The sequence below is a fragment of the Phodopus roborovskii genome, unplaced genomic scaffold (genome assembly GCF_943737965.1).
Source record: "Phodopus roborovskii unplaced genomic scaffold, PHOROB, whole genome shotgun sequence".
NCBI classification, from domain to species: Eukaryota; Metazoa; Chordata; class Mammalia; order Rodentia; family Cricetidae; genus Phodopus; species Phodopus roborovskii.
Window position 1 is genome coordinate 9,686,096 of NW_026126448.1, and position 15,390 is coordinate 9,701,485.

The following is a 15,390-nucleotide window of genomic DNA, read 5'->3' on the forward strand; positions in this document are numbered from 1 at the left end:
CCCTATGGGGGGAAAATCCAGGACTCTGGGTCCCAGCCTCTGGTCCTCCACATCCTGTGTGATCTTAGGAAAACCACTTCCCTCCCCTGTTTCAGTTTCCTACTCTGGTGCAGTATCTAGTTCTAGACTGTGTGAAATGATGCATTCCAAGCTCCCAGTTCAGGCCTGATACAAACAGAAGAGGAATTCTTTAAATGGTTTTTAAAGAAAACAAACGAAGCAAAATCAAGAGTCAGGCTGAGAATGGCTCAAGCGGGAGGTGACCATACCCAGCACAGGAGCCATATAGTAAGCAAGGACATGGCGAACAGAGAACGAAGAGGCCGCTGGGGTCTGTCTGGGGGAGTGGGAATTGGGGAGTTGCCACAGTTGGGCTTCAGACAGGCTTCCTGCGGTCTGGAATTAAGAGGATACCCTCTTCTCGAGAAGGCTGGGGAGCTTTGCAAGGGGGACGGTTTTTCATTAGACTGGGATCTGCAGTGAGACAGATGGATATCAAAACCAATATGAAGTAGGGAAGAAGAGAAATTTCCAGAAGGTAGGATGGTGGGACACCATAGGGCCACTCTGGTGGGTAGTTCAGTCTATACAGTGTGGAGCGTGGGAAGCAGCCGGGACGCTGAGAAGCTGTGTCCCTCTCTCTGAGGCTTGCCTTCCTTGTCTGAAAACAGGGTTGGTGGCAAAGATTCCTCCTGGGATCGCTGAGGGATTTGACAACCTGTATGGTGGATAGTCATTTGGTGCTTCAACGTGGGAGCTAGATTCATTGAGTGACTTTGGGTAGTAAGACTCCTTACCTGCAAAATGGAGAGCATAGAAACTACTTTGACCCAGTATGGTGGGGGCCACATGTGTTCCCAGGAAGCAATTCCTGAAGGTGACAGGATTAGGAATTCAGACTCATCCTCAGCTCCTAGCCTGAAACCCTGTCTCACAAACAAACATGAGAAGAAAATTCTACTTGGTAGAGTTGAATAAAGATTAAACAAAGTAATACTGAAAGAGTTCTATTTTTTTAAAAAAATAATATTTATTTAATTTTTAATGTGTTAGTGTTTTGCCTTCATGTCTGTGTGTGAAACCCAGGGCCCTGTGCATGCATTCTACCAAGTAAGCCATATCCCAGTCCTAGCCAAAGCAATTCTAGGCAAAATGACCAAAGCCAGCTCAACACACTTTAATAGTTTAAATGAGAAATGTCCCCCATTGTCTTGGGCATTTGAACACTTGGTCCCAGTTGGTGACATTATGTAGAAAGATGTACAAGGTGTGTCTTTGCTGGAAGAAGTGTGTCAGTGAGGGAGAGCTTTGAGAACTTATGTCCTTAGCCCACTTAAACATTTGCATTCTCTGATATGGTAAAGGATGTGAGCTCTCAGCATCCTGCTCAAGGGTCCTGCCACTCACCTTCTGCCACTATTTCCCATCGTAAAAGGCTTTTACCCCTCGGGATCCTTCTACTGAAGAACTTCCATAAGATGAAGACTGGTTAAAGGAAGTCCATGAATGCCTAAATAAAGAATAACAGATATTTATTTGGGGAACACTCACACAATAATGATAAATAACCATGGCAATCTTCTGCACCTGGAGGCACAGGGTCTTCGATCCAGGATGCTCAGACCACAACCCAAGAGAGCCTGAGCAGGCCCCTCCTCTTCCTTACAAGGGGTCACATCCAAACACCGAGGCCATACCCTAAAGCCATTACCTCCAGTCTGTTGGGGAAACAAGATGCCATTGCAGTAAGAAGCTTTGGTCATGGTATTTTGTCACAGTAAGAGAAATTTAACTCATATGCATACTATCTTATCTCAAAGTCTACTACAAAGATATAGTTGTCAAAACAATATGGTACTGACAACAAAGGAAAAGAAACACACAGAAACTAAAGTAACATATACTGCCATTAGTTTATCCAGCTATGAACCCTGTGAGCTACTGGCACCATAGTGGCATGAATGTTATGGAAATAGCCAACTCCGTTCTGATTGTATTTAAAGCCCATTCCACAAGATGGAATTCATGCCTGCTACTGTTAACTGGACCCAGAACCTCATAGCTGACTAAGTCCTAGGCCATGGGGGGGTAACCTGATGCTATTTTTCTGCTAATGAGAATAGTAATGAACTAACTGCCCCTGAAGTTCTTTTCTTCGTACACATAGATAATTGCATCTCTTGGCCCTCATGAGAGAAACTTTATTTTTCAGCAGATGGTAATTAATACAGAGATCAATAGCCAGTCATTGTGCAGAGATTAAGAGACTATAGAATGCTCTAAATGGGACATCTTTATCACAGTCCAGTCCAAGGCCCAGGGATCATCACAGAAGAGGGGCAGAAAGATTGTAAGAACCAGAGGGAATTGATATTTGCCCCACAAGACAGCACAGTTGCATCATGAACTATGGCAGCTGGAACTGCAAGCACAGGCTTTGTATAAAATCAAGCCAGCCAAAATCTCAGCATGGATTAGGGAGGGGCTCATGAAGTCCCGCCCCTAGCTAAGGACTTATTAGCAGCTAGTGGCAATGAGTGGGGGGGGGATGTCAGTTTTCTTCAGGGATACTGCCCCAGAGAGCTTACCCATGCATCAGAAGAGGCTACACGTAGTACAGTAGATTTAGACTCAGTGAGTACTAAACCAAAGACAGACAGAGAGAGAGAACACAAGAAGTTGGTAGGAGGGAATGGAGAGATGATCCCGCGGTTTAGAGCACTGACTGCTCTTCCAGTGATCCCAGAGTTCAATTCCCAGCCCCCACATGGTGGCTCACAACCAACTATTGTGGGATCTGATTCCCTCTTCTGGCATAAAGTCTGTAGAGCACTCATATACATTAAATAAATAAATATTAAAAGAAATTGGTAGAAAAATATGGGTAGGAATAGAAGAGGAATTGGAGGTGAAGGGTTGGGGATGGATTGGATCCAAACACATCGTAGTTATGTATGGATATTAAATAAAATATTAAAAAAAGAAATGAATGGAACAGACTAGGGAGCCTAGAAATAAATTCATAGCTGATCTTTTACAAATTACCCAAATCGCAGGTGATGATAAAGTCTTTGATAAATGGTTCTGGGGAAACTGGCTATCAATATGTAAACAAATAAAACTTGATTATCATCACCACATACACAGATGCAAAACAGCTCCAAATGGAGTAAAGGCTAGAATGGTGGACTGAGCTCTACGTACTGGAAGAGACATTTCTTTTTTCATGTTCAAGTTATGTTTATTTATTTCTTTTTAAATACTTTTTTGTATGTTTTTTTTTGTTTGTTTGCTTTTTGTTTTTGTTTTGGAGACAGGGTTTCTCTGTATTGCTTTGGAGCTGTCCTGGAACTTGCTCTGTAAACCAGGCTGGCCTTGAACTCACAGAGATCCGTCTGCCTCTGCTTCCCAAGTGCTGGGATCAAAGGCATGCACCACCAGTGCCCAGCTGGAAGAGATATTCTTGTCATTGTTCTTGGTTATGAGTGGCCAAACACAGACAGAAATAAAAACATAGTAGGAGGACACCAAACTCAACAGCTCTGGACAATTAGGGAAACAGTCAACAGAACGAAGAGGTCAGTGCAAGAATGTGTGACCCATGCATCTGATGAGGGATTGACAGCCAAAACAGAAGAAAAAGTCAAACAGTTCAGAACAGATGGAATTGTAAAATGGGTGTGGGCCCCAGGAGACATTTCTCAGAAGATATGCAAATAGCCAACAGCTGTGTGTGTGAATGTGCTCAGTGCCAAGCGCCATGGGAAAAGGATGTTAATGCCACATTGCATCATTTCACACTTATGAGACTGGGGATATTTAAAAACACAGGATAACATGGGGGCTGGAGAGATGGACTCAGAGAAGAGCACTGGCTGCTCTTGTAAAAGACCCATATTTGGTTTCTGATACCCTCACAGAAGCTCACAACGTCTGTAACTCCAGTTCCATGGGATCTGGCTCCCTCTTCTGACCTCCAATGTCGCCAGGCATGCATATGATGCACACACATATATGCAGCAAGATACCCATACATATAAAATAAACAAATCTACAAAAATGCAGGATAATAATAGTGTTAGGAAGAGGGTGGAATAAAGGGAAGATGATGTAACGAGTATGGTTTTTCCTCCCGCCGCCGCACCAGCCCCAATTAGCACATAGAGACTCTGTAGTAGATATAATTCTGTTGGCCTGGTTCTAGTTTCTTATCGGCTAGCTCTGTCTTAAGTATTAACCCATTTCTGTTGATCTATGTATTTCTCTTACCGGGGAACCTGCCGTCATTCTGCTTTCTCCTGACTCTCCATCTTGGCTCCTCCTACTTCCTATTTCCTCCTCATCTCCTAGTCCCTCCTATCTCCTTTCCTATTGGCCAACAGTGCTTTATTCATTAACCAGTATGAGAACATATACAGAATGACATCTCCCATCAAGATGATATTAATGTAGCAGGCTGAAGAGAATGCCCAACTAGCATGCATGAAGTTCTGGGTTTAATAGCATTGCATAAACTGGCCATGGTGGATGTCTGTAATCTGTAGTCTGTAATCTCTGCTGAGAAGGTAGAGGCAGGAAGATTAGAAGATCATGGATGTAGTGAGTTGGAGGCTAGCCTGGGATACATGAGACCCTGTCTTAAAAATAAACAAGTGTGAGAAGAAAGGTGGGCGGCCTGCCTGCCAGCTGAACTGTCCTACTTCCTAGATTTGGTTCCCACCTTCCCCCACCTTACCACCCACCCCACCCCTACCCACAGTGCCAGCAGACCTCCACTGCTCAGGTGCAAGGCACACCAGTCAGAAGAACAGAGACCTCCCCTGTGGCACCTAAGGCCAAGTTAGCCACCAAAAGTCCAGCCCCCCAGCTTGGACAGAGACTCCCTACTGGACCAGAGGTCACCCAGCCTCCAGAAATAAAGACCACAAGATCAAAGATGAAACAGAAACTAAGGAACAAAATGCAACAATAAAAACAAAAAACAAAAGCCAGTGGTGGCAAATGCCTGTGATGGAAGCACTTGGGAGGCAGGAGGAGCAGGTGAATCTCTGAGTTTGAGGTCAGTCTGGTCTGCAGAATAAGTTCCAGGACAGCCAAGGCAGAACCCCTCTCTCAAAAACCCAAAAATCAAAACTAAACCAAACCAAATCACCACCACCACAACAATAAAAAAAAACCTCAAAAAACAAAAACAAAACAAAACACCCCCCCTCCAAACAACCACAACAACAACCAAGGCAATATGGCACTACCAGAGCCCAGCCATCCTACATCAGCATGATATGAATAGTCCAAGGCAGGTGAAGCACAAGAAAACAAGCTTAAAAACAACTTTGTGAAGACAATAGAGATCCTTAAAAAGGAATTGAAAAAAATTCCTGAAAGAAATTGAGGAAGAGACAAACAAAAAATTGGAGGAAATCAATAAATCTGTTAAAGAATGTCAAGAAAGCCAAGAAAAACAAAAAGCAAGCAAACGGGTAAAGGAAACTGTTCAAGAATTGAAAATCAAAATAGAAGCAACAAAGAAAACACAAATTAGGAGCAGACAGTAGCTACAGACACAAACAACACCAACAGATTATAAGAGATGGAAGAGAAAAATCTCAGGCATTGAAGAATACAATAGAAGAAATAGATTCATTGGTCAGAGAAAATGCTAACTCTATGCCAGGTAGTGGTGGCAGCACAAGCCTTTAATCCCATTATTCAGGAGGCAGAGACAGGCAGATCTCTGTGAGTTTGAGGCTGCCCTGGCCTACAAGGCAAGTTCCAGAACAACCAAAAAAGAAAACAAACAAAATGTAAAATTTTAAAAGTTACTAACACAAAACATCCAGGAAATTTGGGACATTATGAAAAGATCAAATCTAAGAATAATAGGAATAGAAACAGGAGAAGAATCCCAATTCAAAACCCCAGAAAAATATATTTAACAAAATCATAGAAGAAAATGACTACAAAGGTACAGGAAGCATGCAGAACACCAAGTAGATTGGACACAAAAATAGAGTGGACCAGAAAAGAAAATCCCCTCATCATATAATAATCAAAATGCTAAACAAATAAAACAAACAATATTAAAAGCTGCAAAGGAAATGGCCAAGTAACATTAAAGGCAGACCTATTAGAATTACATCTGACTTCTCAACAGGTATTGTAGGCTCTTGCAGGCTCTAAGAGATCATTGATGCCAACCCAGACTACTACATAAAACTTTCAATCACTAAAGATGGGGAAAACAAGATATTTCATAACAAAGTCAAATTTAAACAATATCTATCTCCATATCCAATCCTTCAGATGGTACTAGAAGGAAACTCCAACCCAAGGAGATTAACTATACCCATGAAAACACAGGTAATAAATAATTTCACACCAGCAAAATCCAAAGAAGGGAAACACATAGGTACACACACACACTCACACACACACACACACACACACACACACCACCACCACCACCACCACCACCACCACCCAACAACAACAACATAATAATAATGGGAATTAACAATCATTGGTCATTAATTTCTATGTCAATGGACTCAATTTCCCATAAAAAGACACAGACTAACAGAATGGATAGGAAAACATGATACATTCTTCTGCCTTATATAAGAAACATAGCTCAATATCATCATTTCACTCAAACACAAAAGAATATACCTTCTCAGCCAGGGGAGGCAGAGGCAGGCAGATCTCTGTGAGTTCAAGACCAGCCTGATCTACAAGAGTTAGTTCCAGGACAGACTCCAAAGCCACAGAGAAACCCTGTCTTGAAAAACATATATCTTCTCAGCACCTCATGGAACATTCTCCAAAACTGACCATATACTCAGTCATAAAGCAAGTCTCAACAGATACAAGAAAACTGGAATAACCTACTGTATACTATCAGACCACCACAGATTAAAATTGGTTATCAACAGAAAGCCTACAAACACATGGAAGCTGAACAACTACTGTGTAAAGGCAAAAATAAAGAAATTAAAGACTACCTAGAATTCAATGAAAATGAATGCACAACCTACCCGAACTTATGGGACACAATGAAAGCAGTACTAAAGAACTAGGTGCCTTCATAAAGAAATTGCAAAGACCTCACACTAGCAACTTAATAGCACACCTGAAAGCTCTAGAACAAAAGCAAACACATGTGTACATGACAGGAAATAATCAAACTGGAGGCTAAAAAAAAATCAATAAAATAGAAGCAAAGAGAACAATACAAAGAATCAATGAAACAAAGAGTCAGTTCTTTGAGAGAATCAACAAAATCGGCAAACCCTTATGCAAACTAAAAGACGAGAAAGAATACCAAAATTAACAAATCAGAAATGAAAAGGGGGACATAGCAACTGATGACAAGGAGATATAAAGAGTCATTAGGTCATACTTCAAAAACTTATACTCCACAAAATTGGAAAAGCTAAAAGAAATGGACTTCATGATAGATTTAACTGAAGTTAAATCAAGATCAGATAAACAATTTAAACCTATAACCCATAAGGAAATAGTCATTAAAAGCCTCCCAACCAAGAAAAGCCCAGAGCTAGATGGTTTTAGTGCAGGATAGAACTCTACCAGACTTTCAAAGAAGAGCTAATACCAATACTCCTCAAATTATTCCACAAAATAAAAACAGAAGAAACATTGTCAAAGTTATTTTATGAGGCCACAGTCACCCTGATACCCAAACCACACAAAGATTCAATGAAGAAAGAGAATTATAGACCAAGTTCCCTCACTGATGCTAAAATACTTGCAAACTGAATCTAAAACACATAAAAAAGATTCACCATGATCAAGTAGGCTTAATCCTAGAAATGCAGGGATGGTTTAACATAGGAAGATCTATCTGTCAAAGTAATCCACAAACAGGAAGAAAAAAACCCACATGGTTATCTCATTAGATGATGAAAAAGCCGTTGACAAAATCCAACAACCCTTCATGATAAAAGTTTTGGGGAGATCAGGGATGCAAGGCACATGCCGTAACATAATAAAAGAAATTTACCACAATCCTATAGCCAACATCAAATTAAATGTAGAGAAACTCAAAGCAATTCCACTAAAATCAGGAACAAGACAAGGCTGTATACTCTATCCATATCTATTCAATATAGCACTTGAAGTTTTTATCTAGGGCAATAAGACAAGTAAAGGAAATAAAGGTGTATGTAGGTGGAGTTTTCTTGTCCCACAGCCACTCTCAAATAATCACTCAGAGGCTTAATATAAATTACAAATGCTTGATCAATAGCTCAGGCTTATCAATAGATAATTCGTTCATTTAAATTAGCCCATAATTCTTATCTATGCTTTGCCATGTGACCTGGCACCTTTTCTCAGCAAGTCATGCCCATGGTCTGCTTGCTACTCCTGCCTCTGCCCATCTTCCTCCCAGCATTCTTAATTTGACTCTCCTGCCTAACTTTATCCTGTTCAGCTATTGACCAGTCAGCTTCTTTATTAAACCAATTACAGAGGCATATATTCACACAGTGTAAAGGAATATTCCACATAGAGTGGGTACAAATTGGAAAGGAAGAAGTCAAAGTATCACTATTTGCAGATGATATGATTGTATACACAAGCGACCCTAAAAATTCTACCAGGGAACTCTTACAACTGATCAACACCTTCATCAAAATGGCTGGATACAAGAGTAACTAAAAAAATAAAAAAGCAATCAGCAGCCTTTCTATATACAAATGACAAACAGACTGAGAAAGAAATCAGGAGAAAAGACAACACCCTTCACAATAACCACAAATATAAAATATCATGGGGGGGGGGGAAACTCTAACCAAACAAGTGAAAGACCTGTATGATAAAAACTTCAAGTCTTTGAAGAAGGAAATTGAAAAAGATATTAGAAGATGGAAAGACCTCCCATGTTCATGAATTGATAGGATTAACATAGTAAAAATGGCCATTCTACCAAAAGTAATCTACAGATTCAACACAATTTCCATCAAAATTCCAGCACAATTTTTTATAGGCCTTGAAAGAGCAACACTCAACTTCATATGAAAAAACCAAAAACTCAGGATAGCTAAAATAATCCTGTATAATAAAAGAACTTCCAGAGGTTTCTAGCTGTACTACAGAGCTGTAGTAATAAGAACTACATAGTATTTGATGGGAGATGTCATTCTGTATATGTTTCTCATACTGGTTAATGAATAAAGCACTGTTGGCCAATAGGAAAGGAAGATAGGAGGGACTAGGAGACAAGGAGGAAATAGGAAGTAGGAAGGAGGAGCCAAGATGGAGAGTCCGGAGAAAGCAGAATGCCGGCTGGCTCCCCGGTAAGAGAAATACATAGATAAGCAGAAATGGGTTAATACTTAAGACAGATCTAGCCGACAAGAAACTAGTACCTGGCCAACAGAATTATTTCTAATACAGAGTCTCTGTGTTAACTGGGGCTGGCGGGACCAGACCACACGGCGGGAGGAAAAACCGTACTCCTTACAAGTATTGGCATAAAATATACAATAGATCAATAGAATTGAATCAAAGATCCAGTAAAAAAAAAAATCCACACATCTATGGACACCTGATTTTCAATAAAGAAGCCAGAAATATACAAAGGAAAAAGGAAAGCATCTTCAACAAATAGTACTGTTCTAGCTGGATTCCAGCACATAGAAGAATGCAAATAGATCCATATCTATCACACTGCACAAAACTCAAGTCCAGGTGGACCAATGCCCTGAACATAAAACCAGAGATGCTGAATGTGATAGAAGAGAAAGTGGGGAATAGCCTTGAATGCATTGGTACAGGAGACAACTTCCTGAACAGAAACACATAGCACGACACTAAGATCAACAATTAATAGACAGGGCCTCATGAAACTGAAAAGCTCTGTAAGGCAAAGGACACCATCAATAGGACAAATGGCAGCCTACAGAATGGGAAAAGGTTTTCACAAATTACACATCTGAAAGAGGTCTGATATCCAAAATACATAAAGAACTCAAGAAACAAGACACCAACAAACTAAGTAATCTCCCTGGGAATGTGAAATAGAGTAGATTTCAAGAGTGGACTGGGAGCAGGTGGAGTTGGGAACAGGAGGGGATCAAGTGGTGGTGGAGGAGAAAAACTGGGAGAAACTGGAATTAAGGAATATTTGAGGGACAAGGTAGAATTGTAGTCCAATGGGAATCCCATGGAATCTAGCAAAAATCTAGGGTGGGGGTAACCCCAGCAAAGACTCCCAGTAATGGGAGACACAGAGCCTGAATCGGCCATCTTCTCTAACCAGGCAAGACCTCTACTGGAAGGATTGGGACACCAACCCAGTCACAAAACCTCCGACTTACAGTTAGTCTTACCTGCAGAGTGTCCTGGGATTGGAGCTTAGCAGGATCGTCATCAAACAGACCAGAGGGGTTTCATCTAGCAATTGACAGAAGATGCTGGAGTCCCACAGCCAAACATTATGGGGAGCTTTTGGAGTCTTGCAGAGGAGGATGGGGAAGGATCAGAGGAACCAGAGGGATCAGGGACACCACAAGAACACTGTCTATAGCATCAGCTGATGGGGGCTTGCTGAAATCAGGGAGCCTGTGGGGTCTGACCTAGATCTTCTACATATATGTTATGGTGTTATGACTGAGGAGATTAGTGTTTTCTTTGTTTTTTTTGGGGGGGTGGTGGGACTTCTAACAGTAGAAATGGGCATTGTCTCTGACTCTTTTGCCTGCTTGTGGGACCCTTTTCCTCCAGCCATGATATGATAGCATATGCCTGGTCTTTATTGTAGCATATTATGCCATGTTTGGTTGATGTCCCTGGGAGGCCTGCTCTTTTCTAAGAGGAGATGGGAGCAGGGATAGGAGGGTGGATCTGGGGGAGAAGGGTGGGAGACACTGGGGGAGGGGAGGAGAAACTGTAGTCAGGATGCAATATATGTGAGAAGAATAAAAGCAAAAATGAAAAACCACCACCAAAAAACAAACAAAAAGAATGAGTATTCATGGGGAAAGCAGTCTAGAGGTCCTCCCTCCAGTTAAAGCACCATTGGCTCAGCAATTACACTTCTGGGTTTGTAGCCACAGGACACATACACTGTGAAGCTATCTGCATTGCTACAGTTAGCACTGTACTCAACAGCCAAGGCCTGGGATGTAGAAAGCATGTTATATACACAGTGGAATAGTACTTAGCCCCAAACAGAAGGGAATCCTGTCACCTGCGATGAAGATGACATAGAGCATGTTTTACTGAAGAAATAAGCCAGGGACAGAAAGACAAATTCTGCACAGTTTTAGAACAGGAATCTAAAAAAGACTCAACTTATTCCTGCAGACAAAAGAGTGGCTGCCAGGGACTGGGGACGAGGGAGATGGGGGAGGAAGAGAGGAACGAGGAGCGGGAAGGGATGGAGGAGAGATAGTAGCATGAATGTGTGGGAGTAACTAACCACTTCCTGAAGGAGAAAGATGAAAACACAGGGTACTGTACTGTGTGTGTGTGTGTGTGTGTGTGTGTGTGTGTGTGTGTGTGTGTGCAGCAGTGCAGGTGATTCTCCAGTGGCAGCTCCCTAGTTCCCTGGATATTTCCCCTGAGTGCGTGTGGACACGGCCCCTGAAAAGGGCAAATGGCAAGTGTCTACAGATGCATTTGGACTCCTTAGATTTGAGACGTGGCATGGTGGCACACAGCAGGGAAGGGGCACTGTCAGAGTAGGGCTATACTGGTCCACAGGCAGAAACCTGAGGCACAGGCCAGGGAGTGAGGAGGAGGAGCAGAATGGGACTGTAGGGCCGGGAGGCTGTCTGTGGACTCAGCTGGCCTTCGCACCAGCTTTCCTCCCTCCCAGATGCTCAGGACAAAGGTCAAGTAGCAAGCATGCCCTGTGGGAATCCTCGCTCCTGGGAATCGCTGGCACTTTACCTGACTGGAGTGAAGGCCTCGGCTCCCTGAGTCCCAGCTTCTTACCCTCCAACATTGCTCAGGCCACCACAGATCAGTATTCACAGCCTGTATTCCATAGGTACTCTGCCAGGAGAGGAGACACCATTTGGGTGTATTCCGTACATGGGACTGTGTTCCCACCACTCAGAATTTGTATGATGGTGTCACGGGGCCTTGCCTTTGACATCATCATCCACAGCCAAAGGATGTAAAAGACAGCCACAGGATGACCAGAGCATGGATTGCAGCATCCTGGGAAGAAGTTGCCTTCCCATTCTGCCCAGTCTGTGACCCTGTAGGGATTTTCTTTTTGAATAAAGGAGCTGGCCATGGCAGTGTTACTTACTTCTTCAGACTGATGAAGACTCGCTGAGTTATCTCTGCCACATGTTTAGAAAGGTGTGTGGGCCGGGCGGTGGTGGCACACACACTTAATCCCAGCACTCAGGAGGCAGAGGCAGGCAGAGCTCTGTGAATTCAAGACCAGCCTGATCTACCCAGTGAGTTCCTGAACAACCAGGGCTACAATGAGAAACCCTGTCTCAGAAAAAACAAAACAACAACAAAAAAGAAAGGTGCATAGATCTAGGGGTCTAGAATGCACCGGATAAGTGTAGAGTTCCTGCAGGCTGTGGAGAACAAAGTCTCCTGATTTGGGGAGGGCACCAGTTGGCGACACCCCATCCCAAACATACCCTTGCCTATGCCCAACTCCTCTCTGTCATGAGCTCTGGCCCTGGAGTTGGAAAGCCCTGAATTAGTCCAGGGGAGAAGGTCCCGTGAGTCTGAGCTACTCTGGACTACCTCACCTGGGAAGTGGGTACCATGAGTCAGTTCCCTGAACTTGGGAATGTTTGGTGGAGAATTCCTATCTTCAGTTTTGCCTGTTTTTTCTTCCCATCCAGCTTCTCAATATGACCCCCACACAGTCCAGAAATGAAGAGAGGGACACGTGATTTTGTGGGTAGCATCTTTATTCGGGTGCAGCTGCCTGGAGGCCAAATGTGCCAGCGCTGTGTCCCATTGCCTCGTCATAGATCCAGCTATGCTGGGAGGGGGTTATTATTCCAATGATGCCTGAGTACGACAGATAGGGTGGACTGGGGGGGGGTAGGTGTCTGGAGTGGGCTTAAGACACTCAGGGCCATTTCAGCCACAGCCTGTACAGGCAACATTCATACACAGCTCACATTCGTCAGTGGCGATGGTCCCTGTGGAGGAAGAAGAAAGGTTAGTTGAAATTGGGCCTTGGGGACCAGTGGTTACAGATGCTGTTGGCCAGGAGCTGCTGGGAAAAGGGTCTGATGTCTTCCTTAAGCTCTGAATTCAGGGTGAGGGGGACAGGGCCTAGATGCCTCTCTCATGTGCTGTCCTTCCTAGCAGGGGCTCACAAGGTACTTCCTCTCCTGGTCAGAGCTTTCTTATCTACCAAATGGGCTGAGCCACCTGACCTGAGTGCTACAGAAAGGGTCCAGGCAGAAGGATCAGGGCCCGCACAAAGCAGAGACACAGAATGCCTTCTGATTGCAACGGCATGTGCCCAGTTCTTCTGCTCCCTTCTGACACCCACCAGATGGATCAGATGGATGCATCCCATGGAATCATGTCTGTGGCATCTGAGACTCCTTCCCCACATTTGTGAGGTCTTCGAAGGCCTTCTTAGGGCTGTGTGATTACTTTCCACTTGACTCAATATGCCCGAACTGGGACAGTTCTGGGGACAGTGAGGCCGTGCCCTCCAAACTCCCTGTTCATAGCCTCTGGGTTGCCTAACAAAAATAACCGACAGTGGAGAGGTGGGGTAGGACACACATAGAAGGGCAGGAAGATCTGAGGGACTGTGCTTACTCAAGGCCTTGAAGATGCTGACAGCCTCCTGGGAGGCACAAACAGGCTGGAGGTCCAGGGGCAGGGCGGGGTCATGGCACACAGCGGGTTGGAGGCTACTGGTCTTCAGCTGAGGGTTGGACATCTGCTGCTTCTCCAACTCACTCAGCTTCTTCACTGATTCCAGATGCACTTGGAAGCCACCATACTGCCAAGAAGGGAGGGGTGAGAGGTCATTAGGCACTGGCTAGGAGCAGGCAATGCCACGAGACTGGGGCCATCAAAATCCCATGGGTCCTCCAGAATATTCTCTGTGCGTCACTGGGGACGCATCTCACGAGGAGGAAAGCTTGTGATCTGCCACCAACAGCTTTAGACGCCTTCTGTCACAGGCTGTGGGCTGCGGCAAGGGAAGACCCTTGCATATCTATTTTTGACTGCATCTATCTGTTTCTTCCCCACGTGACCTGACCTTCCCTTGTGGGAACCTGGCACCAGACAGACCAGCTAACAGGTCCTTTCTCGGCACTGGCCTGGCGACTCTCTGGTGACACTGATCCTCTCAACCCCTCCTAGACCCTTTTATCCTCCTAGGAACCTTGCCAGATACAGATACCTAATTACAGTCACACAAGTTTAGCAAGACCAGCAGCACCCTGCCACACTGTGGCCAGGCCCAATTCCATGCCCCACCCAGCTTATAGTCCCTGGAAGACACTGAAGTCCATGTTCCCCTTTTCTGGCCTTTGCTCTGCCTGGAACGTGTTCGCCTGGGCCTTGCACTATGCATCCTTTAGTGAGCACAAAGGTCCCTGCACAGGGAAACCCTTCTGTGACTTACCCCTGTGGGTAAGCACAAGGGAGAGAGCCCGAGAGGGGTCTCCTTCCCTCTATGCCCCTCTAAGGCTGACCCTCATCTCCTTCTTATACTGTGGCTGTGCTGACTTCAAGGGAGAGCAGAGCTGAAAAGCCAGGTTTCTCTCATCATCATCTCTATCACTGTTGCTGTGGACACTCCTGCAGCCTCCACCCAGCAGGTGTCTTGGTCTAGACTGGATGCTGAGCTGAGAGCTCCGGTCCTTCAGGCAAAAGGTAGGCTGGCTGGGGGTCTCACCTTGATGTAGACAGACTGCACACCCTGCAGCAGCAGCAGCAGCAGGACCGTGACAGCCCACAGTCGGCTTCCCGACATGGCCCTGCCTCTCATCTCAGGTCTCTGGGTCCTGCTTCCTCCACTGGCCACCTGGCTGCCTCCTGCCTCCTGGCCAGCAGCCCCTTATAGGCCAGGGTCCAGCACTCTGGTCATTTATTAACTGTATCACTGGGGTGGGGTTGACAGAAGCCTGGCTCTTTGACAAATTCAGAGTTGGTTCCCAGGAAGGGGGTGGGGGTGATGATGATGATGGGGAATCCAGATGTGTGGGAACATGGTCTGCCAAGGACTTCTCATGAATAAGGTTCTGTGGGAATATCTCGAACTACTTTGCTCTCCGTTCTCTCCTCCACACCTGGGAGGAGGGGGAAGGTGGAGACTCAGGAAAGCACGACCAGTGCTTTGCCCCAGGTCAAAGTGACTCGAGCCACGTCTTTAGCCCAGGTCAGCCCCTATCTTTGAGTGAACGGTGC

General features: G+C 44.5%; 1 protein-coding gene across 1 annotated transcript; it reads right to left on the reverse strand.

Moving 5' to 3' along the window:
* Nucleotides 1–12,893: 12,893 nt before the first annotated feature.
* Guca2b (guanylate cyclase activator 2B) lies at nucleotides 12,894–14,988 on the reverse strand. Its single transcript, XM_051188316.1, has 3 exons — nucleotides 14,879–14,988; nucleotides 13,786–13,972; nucleotides 12,894–13,148 (listed from the first exon to the last, which is right to left on the reverse strand). The coding sequence occupies exons 1-3, from the start codon at nucleotides 14,969–14,971 to the stop codon at nucleotides 13,087–13,089; spliced, it is 342 nt and encodes a 113-aa protein (XP_051044273.1). The 5' UTR covers nucleotides 14,972–14,988; the 3' UTR covers nucleotides 12,894–13,086.
* Between the last annotated feature and the right edge of the window lie 402 nt (nucleotides 14,989–15,390).